We start from the raw sequence: 20428 nt of genomic DNA on the forward strand, positions 1-20428 counted from the left end.
AGGGAAGATTGAAGCCGACGTCATTTGCAATTTGCGTGCCGAGTTACACCTGTTGATTTGTCTCCTAACCTGAGCAAACTTGAAATGTGAAGGAGCCCCGTTCCCATTTTGCATCTGCCCATGTCTACGACTTTTAAAAAAAGGACTTCTCAATGAATGCAAACTAAGCCCGGTGGCCCCTTCGTAGAAAAAGCAGTAGCGCTAGGTTATAATATCATAATGAAGCTGAGCTACGCGGAGCAATACAACCGCGAGAAGGCATCGCGGCGCTTTTAACGCCTCCCACGTGCAACGCCTCTCCTGGCGCTTCGGCAGAGCCTTGCAAAGCGAAAGGGAAAGCGGAGATTCCATTGGTCACAGCTGTTACCAATCCCGGCCAATCAGAAATGTCGGAGCCGCCCTTTGCGCGGAGGGAGAGACGAGAGGCGGCGTTCTCTTCACCATCAGGGAAGCGTCGGAGAAAAGACTACAACTCCCATGAGGCCGTTCTGCGCGGCTGCCAGCGAAGCGGGCGAGTACACGTGGCGCAGAAGCTTTTGGGAATTGTAGTTCGGTGTTCTTACTAGGCACGCCCGGCGGGTAATTACAGCGCCGTGTTTAAAGGGGCGAGAGTTTGCAGCGCTTGTTTGCTTGCAACTTCATTGCGCTCCTGCGTTTGTTCGTCAAAAGTCTTCGAAGTTTTCCACTGCGGAGGCTGCAGTTTCTGCTGCTTTTAAACGGGAGAGCCCCCTTTCCAGGGCTCCAGTTTGGGTTGACTGTGAGTTGCCTGTCTGGGTAAGCTGAGCTGTGGCTTTTAAAAGTATTTTATTTTATTTTATGCGTTTGTCCTATCAGGTAAACCTGCGTCGAATAGGGCGATCGGGCTTAACAATACAAATTAGGCTGACTCCTAGTTCTCTTAATAGTGCAAATCCTTTATTTACGTCCTCTACGTGGGGTGATGCCGCCCGCAGTCTGAATGTCCTTTAAGCACGCTGGTGCTCTTTAGATTTTGGATATTGGACTACAGTTCATGAGCCTGGGAGTTGTAGCCCCAAAAATCTGGCAGGCAGGTGCTTTACTGCTTGACTTGCGCCACCCTAGGGATCTGAGAGCTGCTGGTACTTTTGGCTTTAATGCTGTTTATGTGCTACAGCTACATGATAGTGATGTACAATAACGGTCAAATCTAATTGGTGCGTACAGAGTACAGGTGTCTCATTTTAAGTAAATTCTACAATATATTACTTTGTTACTACTACTCCTGGAGAATTGCCATGACCTGAATCTAATTATATAGGACTCACACAAGAGCATGTGGGCTGGAGAGAGAGACACTGTATGTTGTTTGTTCCTTATTTCTCTGTATTATACTGTTGGGTTGAAATAGCGACAGACGAGTAGCGAGTGTCATCTGGGAGGCATCTCCCGAGCAAGTCTCGGAGAGTCCCTTTTATTGAATATTACAGCATTGCCACACATGTGCTTATTGCTGATTGGTTAACACAAGTACAAAGCAAAAGGTTGTATATAGGCATTAATCACCGATAGATTAAAGGCTGGGAAAGGGAGCACAGAACTAGACAGGTATGAAAACCTCCTAATTAAAATATAACTAATGATTGATAATGTAAGACTTAAACATTACGCTCCAATAGATGTGGTCAACTATGCATTAAGAACAGGGTCAAAGTATGACATTTTCCTGAACTCAATGTGAACTGAACATTCTAAGGTGATGAGGGAACGTCTTAATATTAGAATGATTTGTGCAGAACGATTTATGCAGCATGTACAGAGACGAAACTTAGAAGCAAGACTTTCCCAAACATGTCACAGTCATGTGCAGAAACAGAGCTTTCCTACATCTCCTCCTTTCTTTTTTTATTTAAAGGTGAGTGGGACAAAAATACTTTGGGATACATGGTATGCCAGCACATGCCCGAAATAAGTCTGTCCACATCTCCCCTAATGTTTACTGTTGGTGCTGCCATTTCGCAAAGTAGGCAGCAATGCCTTTATTAGGTGGCTGAGGAGGATAAAAACACTGAGACCAAAGGCGTATGAGACCAGGGATGCATTGGATGAAACAACATAGCAAAATTAATATACATACTATGATAATAGCATATTGAAAAAGATTGCGAAGCCAATTCAAATTTGGCAACCAGGCAGTGAGCCACTGGGTAAACGAATCCCAGAGGCCAGAAAATCCAACGTCCTGTTTGATGTGATGTGTGAGATTTCGCAAATGAGAGATTTGCTTTTGAATAGCTCAAGGCTGCAGTTGTGGGTCTCATTTCCTCCATGCTATTCTGTAGCAACCCACTGGCTGAGAGGTGGTGACTGGTCCAAGCTCACACAGTGAGTTTCATGGCTGATTTTGCCTCGCTGGTCACTTAAAACTCCTCCACCTTATTCTACATTCTTGGGGTGGGGATGTAGATGTGAGTGAACTGGGGGAGTGGAATGTTTTGATGACTAAATAACAGAGGCAAGGTCTGCTGGATTGTTTCTCTGTGGGGCTAGACTCATGAACCACCTGCTTCTGTTTCTGTTGCTCTTTTCATTGCACCCTCCCTTCTCCAGGAGCTTGACACGGTGGAGCTGGAGTTTTCCTTTGGGAATTGCAAGATGATAACTCCAAGCCCTTCTCTCTCTCCCCCCCCCCCCACTTGCAGACTGGAGCAGTTCAAGGCAGAAGAGTATTTTGCAACTTGTTCAGTCAAAGGTGTCTCCAAACTCTGCTGGATAAGAAAAGCCAAATCCCGTATTTTAACCTGCACCGCATTTTATTTTTTTAAATTGAACCATGGACAGAGAGAACATCACACACATGCTTTTATTAGAGACAATTTGTTCTGTCTGCCAGACGTGTTTCCGTGATCCTGTGATCCTAGACTGCGGGCACAATTTCTGCCATCCCTGCGTGGCAAAGTGCGAGGAATTTTGTGGGAGAGTCCTCTGCCCTCTGTGCAAAAATCCTCAGCTGAGTCGGAAACAGAACATGAAATTGGGCACAGTCACTGAATTGTTCCAGCAGCTGACCGTGTGTGCAAGACAGGCGTCAAGAGAGGATGAAATCTGCCTCCAGCATGAGCAGCCCTTGATTTTTTTTTGTAAGCGCGTCAAGGCCCTTCTCTGCTCGAAATGTGTTGAATCCATGGAGTCTCCAGCTGTTCTGGGTGTGGAAGAAGCTGTCCAAGAATACAAGGTGGGGTTCCTCTATAGCTGAGATTTGAGGGGTGGGGAGAAATAATCTTTGCATGTTCTGAACAAGGTGGCTGAGCTAGAGGAGAAAGACTGTGGATAGGGAGGGAGCTTGTTCCCTGAGGCTGTGTACGCATTATACCTTTAAAGCATGATCTCCAACTCCCTCATAGAATTGTGGGAGCTGTAGTTAACCACTCACTGAGTTACAATTCCCGACAACCCTTTAACAAACTACAATGCCCAAAATTCTTTGTGGGGTGGGAGGAAGTTATTTCAATGTGCTTTAAAGGCATATCGTATATGGAGTCTGTCATTGGAAAGGCTCTTTTATGTTCTGTGTCTAATGAAGTTGTCGGCCAGGACGGGGGCAAGGGGAACACTGTGTGGTTTGCTGAGGACTGGGAAGAGGGCATAGGAGACTGGGAAGCTAATGAATTGGAGTCCAGGAGCAAACTGAGTGGGGAAGAGGCAAAGGCCTTGAAAGAGGAAATCAAAATGAGGAGGACTGAGTAAAATGCAAGCAACTGAGAAAGAGGACCATTTTACAGGGTTTAGTTTTTGGAAGGTCATTGCTTTGGTTTTGGGCCTCGCCCTCTAGTACTTGCAGCAGAACATCTAAAAGGCCCATTCTTTCTTTCCAGGATTGTTACGTTCAGTATGCCGACATTATAAAGAAGGAGAAAGAAGAGATAATGGCGCACAAGTTAAGCACAGACGTGGAAAGCCAATCAATGCTTGTAGGTAGCCACTTCCACTGGGAAACTATCAAGTAGAACTCGGCTTCTTCAAACAGTCTTGTGGATTATTAGAAGGAAAGATTTACACATTGGTCCCATTATAAATTAAATAGTTATATTTCTGGGCTTCTTTGTGTTTTGTTTCTGGAAGTTGGGAATGAAAGCTTTCCAGGGCAGGGATAGCCAATGCCACACTCTCCGGATGCTGTTGGTCTGCACCTCCCCTTCAGGTTACGTCCCGCGGTGACCTGGAAGTACCAGAAAGGGTTACTTCCGGGTTTCGCCGCTCGCGCATGCGCAGAAGCGCAAAATGACGTCACGCGCATGTACAGAAGTGGCGAATCGTGAATCGCAAACCGCGTGTGTGCAGACACGCCGCTGTGGGTTGCGCTCTTTTCATGTTGCGAACAGGTGTTCGCAACCAGAGGTACCACTGTACTACTGTATTATTATTATTATTATTATTATTATTATTATTATATATGTGAATCACTTTAAAAGACATATCCTCCTTCCTCAGAGGCTTTTGTAGGGGTCTCTCTCTCTCTCTCTCTGTCTCTGTCTCTCTGTGTGTATGTACATGTGCTTTGGTTACGTTTAAAGAATTCCTTTTGTATACCACTTGCGTCCTAATGCTGTGCTGACTGACTTCCTGTCTGCTGATGTGCTTCTTTCCCCACTTCCAATACATCTCCATCTGCTTCTTGAAGGAAAAGGCAGAAATCATCAAGCAAAGGATGACGTCCGCTTTCAAGGAAATAAATGAGTTTCTGGCACAACAAGAGAAGATTCTTCTTGCCCAACATGCGGACATAATGCTGGACATTGCGCGGGGAAGGGACAAGCACGTGGTCAGACTGTTTCGGCGTGTCTCCTTTCTGGATAGCATCCTCGAGGAGATGGAGAAATGTCACCAGACGCCGAATGAGCTCCTGAAGGTTAGGCTGTGGAAGAAATGGCGGGGCCTTTTCTCTTTGGGGTGGGCTGGTACCAAACTCTCAATTCACTTTACCACAGGCAGCCTTATAACCACTTTGGGATTCCACTGCTTGTTAAAAACTGTTTCACTCTGCAATTCTCAGGCTCTTCTTGGTGCTAGCTAGTGATGAGCCTCTGAATGTCTTCTTGCGCACTTTATTTATTTCTGTTTCTATTTCTATTAAATTTTTTACCTATCCTTCACCATGAGGACCTGGGGAAGGTTACAACCGTTAAAAAATAATACATTTAAAAATACCTCGTTTTGAGTCCGGGATCCGTTCTGGAGCCCCGGATGCTAGACGAAAAGGATGCATGACAAAGCGCTGCTCTGTGCACTTCTGCAGAGTGGTTTGCACTTCTGCGCATGCGCAAAGCACAATTTAGCACTTCTGTGCATTCACAAGCAGCAAACCTGGAAGTAACTCATTCCAGTACTTGTGGGTTTGCCGCGGACATTCGACAAAATGGAGGCTCGGCGAGGCGGACTCAAAACGAGGTAGCACTGTTTTAAAATTTCTGGGGGTTGGGCAGGGCCACATATATCTCCCATGCTGACCTGCCTCATAAGGTTGATGTTTAGATAATAAGAGAAACACCCACATAGGCTGTTTCAAGTTCCTGGGAAGAAATGATGAATATTTATATAGGCTTGGATTGTTTTTGGGTTGGCTAAATTTTTGTGAAACATCTCTCACTGCTGTGCCACAAAATATTGGAAGCAAAGGTCCCCTTCCTTGCCATACAAAGTAGGCTGCCATCAGCTGCTGTTTTGTGAACATTGTTAATATTGCTTTATAGATGTAGTAATTAATCATATAATGCGACTTTTGCTTTAATTATGATGTTTAGCTTTCTTTTTTTAGCTGCTGCCTTGTTTTATAGATCATCATTGTTTTGCTGATTGGTTCTATATGATTTAGGCTGTATTTGTGATGTTCTATTGTTTCTTTATTGCTTATTGTTATTTATTGTTTGTAAGCCACTTTGGGATTTATTTGAATGAAAAGCGACATAGAAATCTAATCAATCAAATCGGGGAGCATTGCTCTCTGAAATCTTCCAGAATTGCCTGAAGCAGGAACTGAACTACACCTCTCTCTTTCTCCTCTCTCCCCCTCCCTCTCTCTCTCTCTCTTTCTCTCTCTCTTTATAGGGTGTTAGACGCACCTTGGAGAAGTAAGTGGGTCCCGTAGCAACACACATCCTGCAGAGCAAAACATGTTGGCAGTTCTGGCTTAATATTGTGGGTTTGTCATGGACGCTTGTCCCAGGACAGTTGTCCCAGTTCTGGTCCATTTTGCCATCTGGTTCTAGGCTTGGATGGCCTTTGGGTTTCTAAAAGCCCCACGTTACCTCCATACCCTGCCTGTAAACCTGAGGTTTTCTGATGAACGTATCATCCTTGGTTAACAGTTAGCAAACACAGTTGTTAGCTGCTGCTGCTGTTCTACACCCAACATGGGAGGGACAAGTGGGTAAATGCGAATAAATACAGTGGTAACTCAGGTTAAGAACTTTGCTTCAGAATGAGAACAGTGGTACCTCGGGTTACATACGCTTCAGGTTACAGACTCTGCTAACCTAGAAATATTATCTCGGGTTAAGAACTTTGCTTCAGGATGAAAACAGAAATCGTGCAGCAGCAGCAGGAGGCCCCATTAGCTAAAGTGGTACCTCAGGTTAAGAACAGTTTCAGGTTAAGAACGGACATCCAGAATGAATTAAGTTCTTAATCTGAGATACCACTGTAAACTTAACTCAAAGTAGAAACTGTAAAAAGATTTAGACAGATTTTTCTGAGCACTTGAGGTAAAAAAAACGGTAATTGAAAACAACTGTTTTCAAGACATTTCATTCCGAATCTCCTAGACAGAGAAGTTGATGACAGGTGGTTGTCCTGCCCTCACCCCCCCAAATAAATCCTGGCTACACCCATGACTCCCAAAAACCTTGGAACAAACCCTGCACATTATTCCCCGTCCCCACAGCCTCTCCTTGGAGCAGAGGAAGAGGAGGCTGTAATTTAGGCAACGTAATGTGAGAGGGTAACCAGAATGCTTCACTGCTATGCATACAGCAATTGGTAGGGGCCCCATTGAATTTGGGTCTCTGGGTATAGTCCCCATTGAGCTCATTTGCTCTTTTCTGTTTACCGTTTCTGTATTGTGAGGTTGGTTGCTTAAAAAATATCTCTTTTCCAGATTTGAGGAGGAGTTTGCGAGTCCAGTGGCTTTTCCACCATCAAAGCGATGGGGACTCTATGGTTGGCATGATTTGACGTTCCTTCTGCACTCTGCTGTAGAAAAATTCACAGGTGAGAGAAGGGCTGGGGCAAAAAAAGTTAAAATGGCCCCGTAGTATAGTACCCCAAAAGTGTGTATCTGCTGCTTTAGTCCTTGAGCCTGGCAGGACGAATGGGCAATTTTCAGCATTGGTTGAGAAGGTGGCAATAGTTAACTGTGCGGAGGGCAGTGGTTCTTTTTAGAAGAGTTTGGATTTGATATCCCGCTATCTCAAAGCGGCTAACATTCTCCTTTCCATTCCTCCCCCACAACACTCTGTGAGGTGAGTGGGGCTGAGAGACTTCAAAGAAGTGTGACTAGCCCAACCCAAGGTCACCCAGCAGCTGCATGTGGAGGAGCAGAGATGCGAACCCGGTTCACCAGATTACGAGTCCACCGCTCTTAACCACTACACCACACTGGCTCTCTCTTTTAGGTCTTGTTTTGGAATTTTGTTACCTAGGACAGGGTCAGGGAAGCTTTTGCAGTCCAGGTTTCCTTCTGGGTGACCTTCTGAGGGTCACATTCCAGTGATGGAGGGGGCCAGAAGCAGAAGTGGTGGAGCAGCATCTGCAGATGTTTCTACACTCATTCACATGTGCCTCTGTCCTCCCCGCTTTGTGAAGAGTTCAAGGACGCATTGCGGATGGGCAAAAAGTCTGAGTATGAAGCAGTGGGTGGGGAAAGAACTGTTGGAATGAGTTATGTGCTTTTGCTTAATGTGTGTTCTTTCCCCCCCAGGCACTCTGGTATCTGGATATCCAATGCAGGAAGGTAAACATGAGAGACCAATGGGGGCCCAAATTCACAGGATGGCTAGTTGGAATAATACCTTTCAGTCATCAGATGATGGGCTGAAGAGGAACACTTTAAAAAGAGTTCCTCCTGAAAGTTGTTAATGAGGGCAAAGGATGTACCTCATTCCAGAAATTGGGAACAACCCCCCCCCCCGGAAGGCCTGGTCACAAGTCAACACCATCATTATGGTGCCATCGCTGTTTTCTATTGCCAGGCAAAAATACACTAGTATTTACCCAGGCCTCTCGATCTTAATTTTCTGCTTGTCTTTTAGTTGAGTTTGATCTGGTCTTTTAGATAGATTATTGGTGTGTTTTAGGTTGTGCTCGCTCTTGCTCACAAGTCACTTTGAGTTGACCTTTCTGAAGAAAAAGTGACTAATGAATATGATAAATACCGTATTTTTTGCTCCATAAGCAGTTTTTTCGCTCCATAAGACACTGTGAGTGCGCAGATAGGGAGAGCTGCGCAGCACCCCTTCAGTGACATGCCTGTCCTGCAAAGCCGGAGGAGGAACAGAAGGGTCTCCTTCTGTTCCTTCTCCAGCTTCACTTGAAGGGGCGCTGTGCAGTTCTCCCTCTCTGTGCAGTGCCTCTCCTTTGCAGGAAAGGCGCTGTGCAGAGAGGAAGAACTGCCCAGCGCCCCTTCAGCAATGTGCCTGTCCTGGCTTCTGCACAGCCTCTTCGGGCAGGGGGAGCCTTCATCCTGCTGCCCTGAAGAGGCTTGGCGCAGTTATCCCAGAAGCCAGAACAGCCACACGGTATCCCAGAAGCCAGATCCCTCTTGCTGTTCTGGCTTCTGGGATTCAAAATATTTTTTTTTCTTGTTTTCCTCCCCCCAAAACTAGGTGCGTCTTATCGTCTGGTGCATCCTATAGAGCGAAAAATACGGTAATAGCCAGGCAGCCCCGAACAGCAGCACAATGAACTTGGCCCCCAACTTGTTCATAAGGCAGTTGTTTTTTCATCCGGAACTCTCCGGAACTCAGTTCTGGCACCTCTCAGGTGGGCACCAATGCCATTCTAAGAGAACAAGGGAAGTGTTCACAGTGAGTTCTGGCACCTCTTTTTCCAGAAAAATAGCACTGTACGATGGATGAGGAGTGGAGGGTGCTCTTTAGACAGACTTTGGAGCCAGCCGCAGCTGGACCGCTTTTCTCCCTAGTTCAGGTTATGTATTGTTCTCAGCCCAACTGCTGGTTTCGCCATAATTTACATTCTCCTTCTCTCTGCCTTCTAGTAAGCGTGACTTTGGATCCAGACATGGGTAGCCCGCAGTACTCGCTATCTGATGATCTGAAAAGTCTGAGGAAAGATGGCCCTCTAGATCTGGCCAGTGATGTCCTTGGCCGCCTTCCTTTTGTGTTGGGATGTAATGTATTCACCACAGGCCGCCACTGCTGGGAAGTCACGGTGCACAGTGAGGACGACTGGGCTGTGGGCGTGACCAGGATTTCTTTGAAGAGGAAGAAGAGAAGCACAGCTCTCTTTAGCCCCTCAGAAGGGATATGGGCGATAGGCAAGTGGAAAGGCGGCTATGCAATGTTCACCTCTCCCAAAACTCCTGTGCCCATGAGCGGAGAGGTGCTGAAGAGGATCCGAGTGTCCTTGAACTGTGATGGGAAGCAGGTGTCTTTTGCCAACGCTGACAGTGGCGCCGTGCTTGCCAAGTTCCAGACAGCTTCATTCTTGGGGGAGCCCCTTCTCCCCATCTTCTGGTTGGAAGGAAAAACCTGCCTCTCTGTCTCCTGAGGCAGCCATGTTTCACCCCACAGGCCCTCCTGCCCACTGACCTCCAGCCTCTCGTTCCTCACTTCACATTTCCCTCTACCACTGTTCCTCACCCCTGACTCTACCATCCATGGAAATGACTCTTCTCGTGGTGTGACATCGTAGGCCGAATTTCTGTATTCGCCTTGGTCATTTGCTTAGTATGTTTATGGGAGTTTCTGAGCCGATGAGGAGCCTTCTGTGAGATTTTTGTTTTTCCCAGTGAGAGAAGAGGAGGGTTGGGGGTTGAACCCGGTAAATTCAGGGTTTAGTATTCCATAAGAGAACACTCCTGTTTTATTCACCACAATTTGTTTTATAGTTGTGAATGAAGCAAACGTTCCTTTTTTTAAAGAACAAAGAGCACGTGTCACTTTTTTGTTTTGTTTAGGGCATGGGAATGGTGAATTTGGGATGGCTTTTAATGAACTGATCCAATAAAAGGTTTGTACTTTTGTGGTTGTTTCTTTTTTTTCTTCCAATTTTTTTTATTAATTTTCACAAAATTATAAACAAACAAGACAAACAAACGAACAACCACAAATCATAATCTTATTAAAAATTATTAACATTGTTAAGTGACTTCCTTGCTTTCCCTTGGTTGAATTTCCATGCTTATCCATTTAACGGTTTTCCAAATCACAGTTCTTATAAAATTTACCTTTCGCTTTAACATCTTTCAATCTTTTCATTTTGAAATTATACAAATTGATTCATCACTTAACCTATATAAAATCCTAAGCCAATTAGTTATCTGCAAGTTATTTCCAACTAATTTAACTTAACATATTTAATTAAATAATCATTAATCCCCCCCCCCATTCTTCCTGGTACTCCTCCTCCTCCTGGTTGTGGACTCTTAGGTCGGCTAGCTCCAAAAAGTCCATCATCTTCATCTGCCATTCTTCTATCATTGGTAATTCTTGGGTTTTCCACTTTTTAGCTAATAAAATACGAGCAGCAGTTGTGACATACAAAAATAACCAGGCCTCTGGTTTCTTTATGAATATATATTTCAACATTTTTTTCAATTCATTATATATCTTTTCCCAGAAGTCTTTCACTTTGGGGCAGGACCACCACATGTGATAGAAAGTTCCTTCCTTTACTAGCATTTCCAACATAAATTATCACAGTTATGATATATCTTAGCTAATTTAACAGGAGTTAAATACCATCTGTACATCATTTTCATTATATTTTCCTTTAACACAACACATGCAGTGAACTTAACCCCTTTCTTCCACAGTCTTTCCCAATCCTCTAACATGATATTGTGTCCTACATCTCTTGCCCAATCATCACAGATTTAACTTATTCATCTTTTGTATGCCACTCCAGCAATAGCTTACACATTTTAGACAATTTTTTACCTTTATTATCCAACAACTCAGTCTCTAACTTAGATTTTTTCAGAAGCAAAACCATTTTTCTTATCCAGTTTGAACAGTTCATTAATCTGGTAATAGTGTAACCAATTTAACTTATCTTCAACTTGATCAAATGGTCTTAGTTGGTTCTTTTACTTCTTTCGCCCTCACCCTTCATGCTCAAATGTCTGCTGACCATTTATTTCCACATAGCCCCCCCCCCCGAAATCTACGCCTGAAATCGATCTGTGTAGTGGTTCTCTCAGCATATATTCACAGCAACCTTGTGGGGTAACCTAGGTTAAGAGATGAGCAGAAGGAAAGGAGGACCTGCTTCTATTGGTAAAACCTATTTGGTGTTTTGCAACCTTAGCCAGACCTAGCAGAGTACACACAGACCCCACGGAATCAATTGGTGACTTGGCTGCAGACAGGATAGACGAAGCAGGAACCAGGAACTTGTAGTTAGGTGTTTATTATATACAGTGGACTATTTACAGGAACAGAACACGGATCTTTAGCTAGCTCTCTCTGACACGACTCACAACTCCTACACTGACCCAGAACTCTGAACCTCATGAACTCCTAACTAACACATTCCAGTTAGTAGGCCATTAATTATCACTCCCTTGAGAGAGCTTGACCAATCAAGGAGCGGTCTCCATGTCTCTGTTATCACCAGGCAAACTTACTCCTTCAGATTGCCTTCTGGCTGTCTGCCAAACCTTAACTGACTCTGTGTGAGTAGCTGCACATATACAGTTTCCCAACAGCTTTTATAACTGCTTATCACGCACAAAGCACCATCGGTTAAAAGAACATTTAAAGCATATGGCTTTCCCCAAAGGATCCTGGGAGCTGTAGTTTGTTAAGGATGCTGAGCATTGTAGCTCTGTGAGTAGCAAACTACAGTTCCCAGGATTCTTTGGGGGAAGCCAATGTACTTTAAATTTATTATTTTATTTATTTGTTGAATTTAGGTTAATGGGCGAAAATGGCCACAACTTTATTGATTACAGGTAAGAGCGGTATTGGCTTTAGGCATTGGCCCTAACAGACTATCCGGTCTAACCGGGAAGGGTTAAAACCGCAGCTGCTGTAGGAAAGAAAAGGGGCGAGCCAGGGCTGCCCCGACCTTAAGAGCTCCTGGTAAGCCCGCCCCTAGCGCCAGCCGATTGGCTGGCGCTGAGGGCGATGAATATTAATGAGACAGGGGAATCCCGCGAGATTGTAGATGGGGGCGTGAGCCCGCAACCCCCCCCCCTTTAGGTCAGGAGTGGCTTTGTGTAAATCTGAATCCTTCCTAATGCAATGGAAGATCAAACCTCCCTTCCAACCTCAGGGAGTTGAGCTGTGAAAGTAGCAAAGTGGCAAAGCCACACCGCAGAGTCTCATCAACATCTTTTCCCCAGCTATACACCTGCCGCAGAGAGAAGCAAGACTTTGCTGTGTACTCTGCACCTGATAATTATCAAAACTATTGTAATTTTTATTTTATTTTTTCCTTCTGAAAAGCTCAGGGGAGTTTTCTAAATATTATTTCTGAAACTCATAACAAAGAAGTCAGAAGCAAGAACAGCACGTAAAAACTTTGTTTACCCAATGTGGAAAGGCTGCTGCATTAATATCTCTGGGGCCACTGAGGGCCTGGGCTCAAATTTAGGGCGGGCAGGGACTATGTGGAGGTGAGGTTTAAATATTAGCTCCTTTATTTCTGAAACCACAGCTGGACTCCCATCTGGAACCAGTAGGCACTGCAGCAGATCGGCTCTGAGAGCAGTCAGGGAGTGCAGCAGCAGCAGCAGCAGCAGCAAACAGTGAAATGATAATAATCTCCCTAATGCTTTTGCTAATGATGCCCCATTCGTCCTGTAGAACGCTGAAGGGGAAATGCCAATTTGGTGTGATAGATGATCGAAAAGGTGCACTTAATTATTATAGGCCAGGAGACCACCTCATCGCTGGTGTCTTAGCTGCAGGCTCGGCTTTGACCTCCCTGCATGATTTCTCCAAGTCTCCATCTGCTACTGATTTTAAGTATGTCGCCATGTGGAGAAAGATTTACTACTGCTACTCTCAACTGTGATTCCATGCTCTCCCTTTCCTGCTAAATTTTACCTCAAATATGTCCTCAATTGGCTTCAGGGGTACCATCATTCCTGGGTGCACAGGGAAATCTGTGCACAACCAGAAATTTCTCATGCAGCTGTGTAGCTATGAAACACCAGACACTGCTTCCCCCTCTGCCTGTAGTGTAAAGGTAAAGGACCCCTGGATGGTTAATTCCAGTCAAAGGCAACTATGGAGCTTTGGCTCTCATCTCGCTTTCAGGCAGACAGCTTTCTGGGTCATGTGGCCAGCATGACTAAACCACAGGTGTCTCTCCAACAGAGCTCACATTATAAACAGCATGACATGGGTAGAGGTGCTCTTTCAGATAAGCAGCTCTGAAGCCATCTAAGGTTTTGCATATCAAACCCAAAACACGGAATTGGGCTTGACAATTAATTATCAGCCAGTGCAGGCCTTTGAGGGCTGATGTTCCCTTTTCCTGGGTAGAAAAATCCTGTTGCCAAACAACCATTTCCAAATGAACTGAAAACACATAAATTCCGAGCTGGCCTTCCAAAAGTTGTCACAGTAAAATCCAAATATTTCTCCTAGTTACCCATGCTCTAATGTGAAAAGATACACAAACTTTAATGCTCTTTCACTGAATGCACCATGAAAAATCTGATGACATCTATTTTGCTGCAGGATATATGATCAAAGTTACTGGTACATCTTGCCCTTCTTGTTTGCCATTCAAGAGATCAGTCGGAATCCCAGGCTCCTGCCCAACATCACCCTGGGCTACAACCTCTATGAGAGTTATTTTCATGCAATAATGACTTATGAAGCTGTGCTAGACCTGCTGTCAGGTGGGCAGAAGAATGTTCCAAACTACATCTGTGAAAGACAGAATAAACAGCTGGCCGTTCTAGAAGGAGGCGACTCTGCTCTTTCCAATCTCATATCAACCATTCTGAGCATTTATAAAATCCCACAGGTATGAATTGGGGAAAGGTGGGTGGATTGGGGGCTGAGCCTATTTCTGTACTGCAGTTTCTCTCCACCGGTTGCGTCAATCTCTTTTATTTTTTCATCTTTTCTAAGTTTGCTCATTAAAATTTCCAATACCATAATAAATAATAATGAGGAAAGAGGGCATCCCTGACTTGTACCCTTTGAAATCTCAATGTTTCCTGACACCCTGCCATTGATGATATGTTTGGCCTTTTGCCTCCTATAAATGGCCTCAATTCCTCTCACGAATATTTTCCCCAGGCCCATTTATAACTTCTATTAACTTTATTTTTTCCAGCTCTTTCTTCCTTTTTTGTATTGCATATTGTTCTATGAAATACACCCTGATAACTGCTTTGCTTGTGTCTGAGACTGTTTTGATATCTGTGCCTTTGTTACTATTAATTTCAAAGTTTTCTTTCACTAACTTTTTGACCCCTAGGAGTATACAAAATCACTACATCTGCTTCTCAAAAAAAGCAAATACCGTTCAAATTAAAAACAGCCTACCTTGCAAAATCCAAAATTAAACAACCCCATCATAAATCTTTTAACTAAATAAAAATAAATCTGGGCTCTCAGCTTCCCAGACACCTAATCAATCATCATGGTGAATATGTTCCCCATTATTAATCAGTTGAGGTTAATACATATTTGCACTTGCTCTTGAAAACGGGGAAAAAACACAAATTCTTTTTCTCCTAGATCAGCTATGGTTTTGGTAGTCGTGCATCAACTGATAAATCTCAGTTCCGTTTCTCCTATCGGATGGTCCCCAAAAAAGAGCCTCCTCACCTGGCTATGGTCAAATTGCTCCTGCATTTCAAATGGACGTGGATCGGTCTCATTGCACCAGACAATGACAAGGGAGGAAAGTTCATGAGGACCTTCACAGCTGCAGTCACAAAGAATGATATTTGTGTGGCCTTCTCAGAAAGTATCAGAGATATTGTTATTTCTAATCCAAAGAACCTGCTATTATTTCTCATGCAGAGACAAATCAATGTCGTTGTCTACCATGCAGATGTTCCATCCACTACAATTCTAGTTGCATATATGACATACTTTGAAAATACCTTTAAAATAACAATGGGAAAAGTTTGGGTCACAACAGCTTTGCAGGATCTCAGTATGAGTTTGGTACTTGACAGGGATCCCCACTCTGTCCCTCCTTCTTTGTCCTTCTTAATCCAGACAAAGAGAAGGACAAAATATAAAACATTGGATCTAAATGCTGTTTTAACCCAGAAGCCAACAGATATAACATTTACGTGTTCTGATTCAAAGAATTCTGCAAGAGTCCAGGAAAGATGTAGAGAGAGAGGAGAACTGGGGACCTTGTCACAAGAATTTACTGAGAGAATGTTGTCTCAAGACAGCTACAGTATTTACAACACTATCCAGGCCATGGCAAGTGTCCTGAGTGCTGTATACTCCTCCAAACCAAGCCAGGTGGCAGTTGTGGGAAGCAGAAAGATGGACCTTGAAAGAATACAACCATGGCAGGTATGATCCTTCTCTGGCACATTCTCAACCCTGAACGGGGATTCAGAAATTAAATTCTGATTCAGGGATATATTCATGGTGGGGTTGGTGGGGATGTTCTGAACCCATAAATGAGACAAACCCATTTTGTCAAGTTCCCAATGCCTCACACTTGTACGTGAACATTTAACTGGACGCTGCCCAGGCTCCTGGCACCATCTCCTTTTATCCTAACAAGGTGTACTTACCGTGACACCTTGTATTTGGGCAAGAGTCCAGGGGGCCAGAGAACAGCAGCAGCAGGAGGAGGTGGGGGGCACCCAAATACCACGGGGTGGCTTACTACATTTGGAAGTGAAATAATTCTCATATTTCCTTGGCAAACCTGTGTGTGATGCCTAAGACCATGAAATACTGAGCCCAAAATTGTTTGAGGATATTGCTGCCTTGGGTATCCGATTAGTGATTATTTTTTAGCTGCGGGGAGGGGCAAGCAAGGGAGGGGGTGGAAAACCAAGGCAGGGGCAGCACCCAGGGCATCCCATCCCAAGCCCACTTTGCTGTGATGTGTCTGTTTTGAGCTAAGGGGAAAGAGACAGGAGGAGCCACTCCAAGACTGGCTAAATTACAGTATATCCTCCTCCAGCTTCCTGAGAGGCACAGTGAGGGAAGCACACGTTCCTTTCCAACTCTTTTTCAGACATGAAGCTGTCTACAACCATGTCCAGCAGGACCCTTTTTTTCTTTTTCTTTTTTTTATTAATTTCAATGCAAAATTACAACAAAAATTACAAACATTGAATCCAAAATAATACTATACAAACAAGAAAGAAAAACAGAACACAAAAAAGAAAACAAGAAACAAGGAAAAGCACACATCTACAAATAAAACCATATCTTCATTCTAACCTAGTCATTACATACATATACACATATTGACTTCCTTCCTTTATTCTAAGACCTCAAAAATTTTACTCTTTCTAAATTGTTGTGTCTAATGTAGATTACTTCGATCTTTATACTTTTTTACGCCACTTTTCTTTTTCTTTAACCCTGTAAAGCATCATTCATTACATACTGATATGCTTACTCTAGAACAATGTTTTTTCATATATTCTTTAGCACATCCCCATTCTATTAATATTTTCTGGTCCGATTGTCTCCCTATGAATGCTGTGAGTCTTGCCAGATTTATATATTCACAAAATTTAATTTGCCATTCTTTCATTGATGGACTTTTTCTCCCTTTCCAATTTTCTGCTATAAGCATCCTGGCAGCTGTACTTTCCTTTGACTGTCAGGAATATCATTTGTGATTATACCTAAAAGGAATGCCTCCGGTATTTTACTGAAAGATATTTTAAACATGTTTCTGATTTCTTATATGAAGAAATCATTCCAAAATTGTTTAATAGGTCGGCATTCCCACCACATGTGAAACATTGCTCCTATTTCTTTCTTGCATCTTCAACAGGTATTTGATTTTAATTTGTAAATTTTAGCCAATTTTACCAGAGTTAAGTACCATTGGTTCACCATTTTCATCAAATTTTCTCTGATTGTGTAACATGCCATAAATTTAATATCACATTTCCATAATTTCTCCCATTGGTCCAGCTGAATTGCATAACCTATATTGCATGCCCATTTAGTCATAACTTATTTTACTTATTCATCCTTTAACTCCCATTCTAATAATAAATTATACATTTTGGATATAGTCTTTTTCGAGTTTTGTAAGAATACTTTTTGTAATTTTGATTCTTCTTTTTCAAATCCTCTTGCTTTATCCTGATTAAATATTGTAAAGGTGAGACATAGAAGGTTGTTAGAAACGAAAAACCCCTTGGTGGGTTTCATCGTTAGAAGTAATATCGGTTAAAAAGAAAAATACGATAGGAAGATTGGCGACATACCAGCAGCTCCTAAAGGAGGAACAGGACCAATTAAAATTAAGACCATAGAGGTGACCCAATACTGCACCACATGGTTACAATATCATCAAATTGCAGCAAGACCCTTTTTAATTCCCTTCTCATGCATTTTGGTGCCTGGCCTCTCACCGTCCCCTTTTCCAGTGAAAGCCGATCTCCTCTTGTTTTGATGATGATGATGCTACTCCTCCCATCTGATAACAGTATTGGAGAGCAATGCTGGAACATGTGTGTGAAAAGAGAAATCCTTTCCTATAGGCACTCGGCACTTCTTAGTCCTCCAGTTTCCAATCTTCTTCCCCCCAAGTGTCTCCACCCAAATCACTTTCCCCAAATGTGCACAACCTCCTCTTTCAAACTGCTGTTGGGAGAGGCGTTCACAAACTAGATGCAGGGCTACTCTGCCCATGAAGGTGGACTGAGGTAGCCCTGGTGGAGGTGGATGACACCTTCCTGTTTTGCCTCAGGTGGTAAAACGGGACAAATCACTGACTACATGTTACCTGTTCCCGGGCTGAAGGGGTACAGTTACAGGAGAGTTCGTTCCTCAGCCTGTACCCCATATGCTTAAAGGACATTGAGTAAATGTGTTGTAAAGGTTGCCACCTGGTGCCCCAATTTGGATGGCTCTTCCATTCTAGAATGGGACCACACACCCTGATCCTACAACAACGTTATAACCACACTAGCTGTCATTCCTGATTCTAATTTTAACATGCAATATGTTAATGACTCTAGCTCTGCTATTTCCCAAATAAGAGTCCCATCTGAGTCTCTGGGACCACACCTTGGGAGACTAGAGTTCTTAGTGGCCAAGGCTCATGTACGCTACTTTGTTCATCGTTTGCTAATTGTGTGTGTGTACCATTTTAGCTGCACTCTTTCCTAAGAAACCTCCACCTTTACAACTTTTCCATGGACGGAGCTTACTGGGATGAGAATGGGGAGCTGGCAGCTGACTTTGACATTGTCAACTGGGTGGCGTTTCCCAATAAGTCCCTTGTTGGGTTGAAAGTTGGGAGTGTAGAGAGATCAGCATCTCCAGAGAATATCAAGTTTGCCATTGACCGAAATGTCATTGTGTGGCCCAGGTGGTTCAAACAGGTGGGTGAAAGAATTAATCACATCTTATTCTCTTTAATACATCATACCAAGCAATACTATGCTATTGGCCAGGCAGCAGCAAACGTACACGTGCATAGCTTATTCTGCAGTTCTAACCTCATTGTATGATTCAATACTAGCTGCACTCTGTGGCTCCTATCCACAAAATCCTAACATCTTCTGCTTGATGCTTTTCCTCATATTGGGTAGAACGTGCCTCTTTCAAGGTGTACCAAAAACTGTCGTCCAGGATATGCCAAGGCCATTAAGGAGGGAAAACCAATCTGCTGCTATGCTTGTGTTGAATGCACGGAAGGAACAATCTCCATTCAGGAAGGTAAATGTCCCTGAAAGATATTTAGAAGAGTTGACGTTTCATAGTACAAAATCACTTTCAAATTCCAGGCATTGGTACCTATGGAGGGGGGTCTTGCCCCATTAAAGGAGCTCAATGGGATATGCTGGCCCTTAATACTTTTCTTCTGACTCCAAACTATAGCCCAAAATTGCTTCAAGGCAAACCCACAACCCAAAATACAGTAATCACATAAGAATCACAGAATAATATAGTTGGTATGTAGTAGACTATGGAATGTCATGCCTATAACATTTATATTGGCAACACTGAGGTCACTCTTGTGTTTTTCAGATGCAAAGCATTGCAACAAATGTCCAGATGATCAGAATTCCAATCTACACAGAGATCAGTGTGTCCCCAAGATTATACATTTCTTGTCCTATGAAGAACCTCTGGGGATCATCCTAGCTTCTTTTGCCCTGTTTTTGTCCCTGACTGCTGGTTTTCTTTTGGGAATCTTCATTAAACACTTTGACACACCAATAGTCAAGGCCAACAACCGGGACCTCACCTACTTGCTCCTTGTGTCCCTCCTGCTCTCCTTCTTGTCCTCCTTCTTATTCATTGGTCGGCCTCAGAAGTGGACCTGCCTTCTCCGACAAACTGCCTTCAGCATCATCTTCTCCTTGGCCGTGTCTTCCCTGTTGGCAAAGACTATCACTGTGGTGGTGGCATTTATGGCCACAAAGCCAGGGAGCCAGATGAGGAAATGGCTGGGCAAGAGCTTGGCCAACTGCCTGGTCTTGTCTTTTTCCAGTGTCCAAGGGGGCATCTGCATGGTCTGGCTGGGAATGTCTCCCCCCTTCCCAGACTCCGACATGCACTCCCAGCCTGGGCAGATCATTCTGCAATGTAACGAAGGCTCTGTTGCCATGTTTTATTCTGCCCTTGGCTACATGGGCTTTCTGGCGGCCGTCTGCTTCACGGTGGCTTTCCTAGCCAGGAAGCTGCCTGGGGCCTTCAACGAAGCCCAGCTGATCACCTTCAGCATGCTGGTGTTTTGCAGTGTTTGGGTGTCCTTTGTGCCAGCCTACCTGAGCACCAAGGGGAAATATATGGTAGCCGTGCAGATCTTCTCTATCTTGGCCTCCAGTTCGGGGTTACTGGGTTGCATCTTCATCCCCAAGTGCTACATTATTGTCCTGAGGCCAGATCTGAATAAAAAGGAGCATCTGATGGTTTAACATTAAAAAATCTTGTCTTTTTTGGCATAGCACTGCAATAATAAAACCAATGAATGTGAATTGAGTGTTCATTTCCCGATATGCCTATGTAACATCTTTCCTCCACATGAATCAGAAAGGAACCTGGTCTTTGGACATAATGAAGGTGGGATGGCCACAGGACCTTTT

The 20428-nt window shown here is 43.8% G+C and overlaps 2 protein-coding genes across 3 annotated transcripts; both read left to right on the top strand.

The window, feature by feature from the left end:
* The first annotated feature begins 522 nt into the window (after positions 1-522).
* Positions 523-10215, top strand: LOC310756937 (zinc finger protein RFP-like). Of its 2 annotated transcripts, none has more exons than XM_083601899.1 (8): positions 523-774; positions 2661-3193; positions 3834-3929; positions 4640-4867; positions 6064-6086; positions 7112-7224; positions 7934-7966; positions 9230-10215. In XM_083601899.1, exons 2-8 carry the CDS (start codon positions 2792-2794, stop codon positions 9739-9741), a joined length of 1407 nt encoding a protein of 468 aa, XP_083458025.1. In that variant the 5' UTR covers positions 523-774; positions 2661-2791; the 3' UTR covers positions 9742-10215. The 2 variants fall into 2 exon arrangements, with proteins under 2 accessions (XP_083458025.1, XP_083458026.1); XM_083601900.1 differs by having other exon boundaries at positions 523-757.
* A 2591-nt stretch (positions 10216-12806) lies between these two features.
* LOC310758192 (vomeronasal type-2 receptor 26-like) lies at positions 12807-20331 on the top strand (the record flags this gene model as incomplete). Its single annotated transcript, XM_083604120.1, has 6 exons — positions 12807-12814; positions 13887-14178; positions 15483-15701; positions 18488-18718; positions 18929-19055; positions 19368-20331. The coding sequence occupies 6 exons, from the start codon at positions 12807-12809 to the stop codon at positions 20258-20260; spliced, it is 1770 nt and encodes a 589-aa protein (XP_083460246.1). The 3' UTR covers positions 20261-20331.
* Between the last annotated feature and the right edge of the window lie 97 nt (positions 20332-20428).

The sequence above is a fragment of the Podarcis filfolensis genome (assembly GCF_964270895.1).
Source record: "Podarcis filfolensis genome assembly, chromosome: 2".
In the NCBI taxonomy this organism is placed as follows: Eukaryota; Metazoa; Chordata; class Lepidosauria; order Squamata; family Lacertidae; genus Podarcis; species Podarcis filfolensis.

What these genes read in the sequence shown, in the direction of transcription:
- LOC310756937 (XM_083601899.1), top strand. Translation starts at nt 2,792, where the DNA reads ATGGACAGAGAGAACATCACACACATGCTTTTATTAGAGACAATTTGT. An exon ending in TGCTGTAGAAAAATTCACAG is followed by an intron (nt 7,225 to 7,933) that starts GTGAGAGAAGGG and finishes TTTCCCCCCCAG; the next exon opens with GCACTCTGGTATCTGGATAT. An exon ending in TGGATATCCAATGCAGGAAG is followed by an intron (nt 7,967 to 9,229) that starts GTAAACATGAGA and finishes TCTGCCTTCTAG; the next exon opens with TAAGCGTGACTTTGGATCCA.